Source organism: Triticum urartu, unplaced genomic scaffold, assembly GCF_003073215.2.
Source record: "Triticum urartu cultivar G1812 unplaced genomic scaffold, Tu2.1 TuUngrouped_contig_6212, whole genome shotgun sequence".
Lineage (NCBI taxonomy): Eukaryota > Viridiplantae > Streptophyta > Magnoliopsida > Poales > Poaceae > Triticum > Triticum urartu.
In genome coordinates, this window is record NW_024116954.1 from 3,244 (window position 1) to 5,440 (window position 2,197).

General features: G+C 61.8%; 1 protein-coding gene across 1 annotated transcript; it reads right to left on the reverse strand.

Moving 5' to 3' along the window:
• Positions 1 to 690: 690 nt before the first annotated feature.
• LOC125530299 (alkane hydroxylase MAH1-like) lies at positions 691 to 2,185 on the reverse strand (the record flags this gene model as incomplete). Its single annotated transcript, XM_048694695.1, is given in 1 exon segment — positions 691 to 2,185. A coding segment is annotated over 1 exon segment (1,075 nt), but the record flags the coding sequence as incomplete, so codon positions are not given.
• Between the last annotated feature and the right edge of the window lie 12 nt (positions 2,186 to 2,197).

Sequence of the window (2,197 nt, forward strand, 5' to 3'; positions counted from 1 at the left end):
TAGCACTGTCGTTGTCCCTCCTCCGCCGCCGGCGCCGCCACGAATCGAAAGAGGGAGAGACGGGAGAGAGAGAGAGAGAGAGAGCGAACGAGTAATCAAGCGGGGGTTGCTTTCCACGGGGTGGGAGGATAGGGTTATTTCCCGGTCATTTCCACGTGGTTTGGGAGGGTCTTGGGCAGGGTTTCATCCCGGCAGGGGCTAACCAAAGGCACATAGGTGGCAGACCGGGATTGGACCCCGGTCGGTTGGAATCCACGCGGATCGGGGGGGATTGGTGCCCAATCCCGGCGGGGTTGGGTGTAACCGAACGAAGCCTTATAGGGGATTGGAACTGAGATTGCTCACCCCCGGGTGGTGGTTGCCGATTGTGACGAATAGCCCGCTGATCTGTCGCTGGTGGCGCATGCAGACTGCTCTGTCCTTCAGTGTGAAGTGTGCATGAACGTTGCGGTGGAGGCGGAGGCGGCTGCGAAGTGCCCGTCGCTGGTAGCCACTCAAGCTGATCCATGCGGAGTACACCCCATCCAGTGCCCGCTTCATCTCGGCCATCGCCGCATCGAGTGAACTGTTGGCGATGAGAACGCGAAATTCGAGATTAGAGGACGCGGATCAATTTGGGCTGCTATGGAATCGCAGCAACTCCTTGCGTCACGCCAGGATATGGTAGCTTGGAGACAGAGGCGACTGGCGTGGGGAAGAAGAAGAACAGAGGAAGGCTCTGGGATTAGGGATACAGAGATTCAGTCATTACAATCCTCATGCCCCACACGCACACGCAACACTGCTATATGTAGTGTACATTACAGGCCTCACGGGCCGGCCCACTGGCCACATGCTGCGCAATGGATGGGCCTAGCCCAGGTCGTTGCATATTTCAGTACCGAGTGAGTACCACCAGTTGACACTAGATCGATTTGAGATCGACAACAGTGACTACGACTTGCTACTGGCCAAGTGGGCAACACGATACATTCAACAGTTCGACACTAGATTTTTCCTTCTAGCTACATGCGGCGTCACTTGTCAGCGATCGGTCTACAAATTCGCTGACTCCATGCATCTTTCTTTCACGATCACCAGGCACACTATTGCTCCGAATTCACCATTTAATCAAAGCATCTTCCTCCTCTTGATCCTGGCCTTGAAGCCGTTCTTCATGTGGAGGATGATGGAGATCTTGGGCTCCACGACGTGTCCGGGCACGGCCTCCACCTCGAAGTTCCTCACCACGGCGGCCGCCACCGCCTTGAGCTGCACGAACGCCATGTCCTTGCCGAGGCATGTCCGCGGCCCGGAGTTGAAGGACACGAACTTGTACGACGGCACGTACCGCGGCTTGCCGTCCTCCCCGATCCCCCGCTCCGGCCGGAACTCCCGGCAGTCCTTGCCCCACACCGCCTCCATCCTCCCCATCGCGTACAGCGACACCATGATCTTGTCCCCCGGCCGCACCTCGTGCCCGCTCGGCAGCGCCTCCGCGGCCACCACGCCCTTGTGCTCCATCGGCACCGGCGGGTACAGCCGGAGCGACTCGCACAGCGCCGCGTGCAGGTACACCAGCCGCCCCAGCTCGTCCGGGTCGTAGGTCACCATGCCGTCCGGGGTGGTGGTGGAGTTGACCGTGTCGAGCTCTGCGAGGATCTTGGACACCACGCGTGGGTTCCTCGTGAGGAGGTAGAAGAACCAGGAGAGGCCCGAGCCGGTCGTGTCCCGGCCGGCGAGCATGAGGTTCATGGTCGTGTCGCGGAGGAAGGCGTCGACGACCGTGCTAGCATCTTCGTCGTCGTCGATGTAGGAGGAGAGCAGGTCCGCCGAGTCCTCGATGCCGCCTCTTGCCTTCACCACCTCCCGCCGCTTGGCGATCGTGTCGCCGATGAACCGGTCGATGTCGCGCCACGCGACGGCCATCTTCCGCTCGTGCCCGACCCCGAGCCACCGCACCAGCTTCCACCAGGACGGAGGGAGCACGTTGCGGACGAGGAGCACGTCCATGGCATCGTCCATGGCGCGCGCGAACGGCACCTCCGGGAACCCGATGGCCAGGCAGCCCGGGTCGACGCCGAACACCAGCGTGGTCGTCGTGTCGAACGTCAGCCTGAGGAACACGTCCTGCAGGTCGCACACGCCGGTGCCGCCGCCGGCGACGTGGGCGAACAGCGGGAGCAGGTCGCGCTCGACCTTGCGGGGGGGGGCCCCG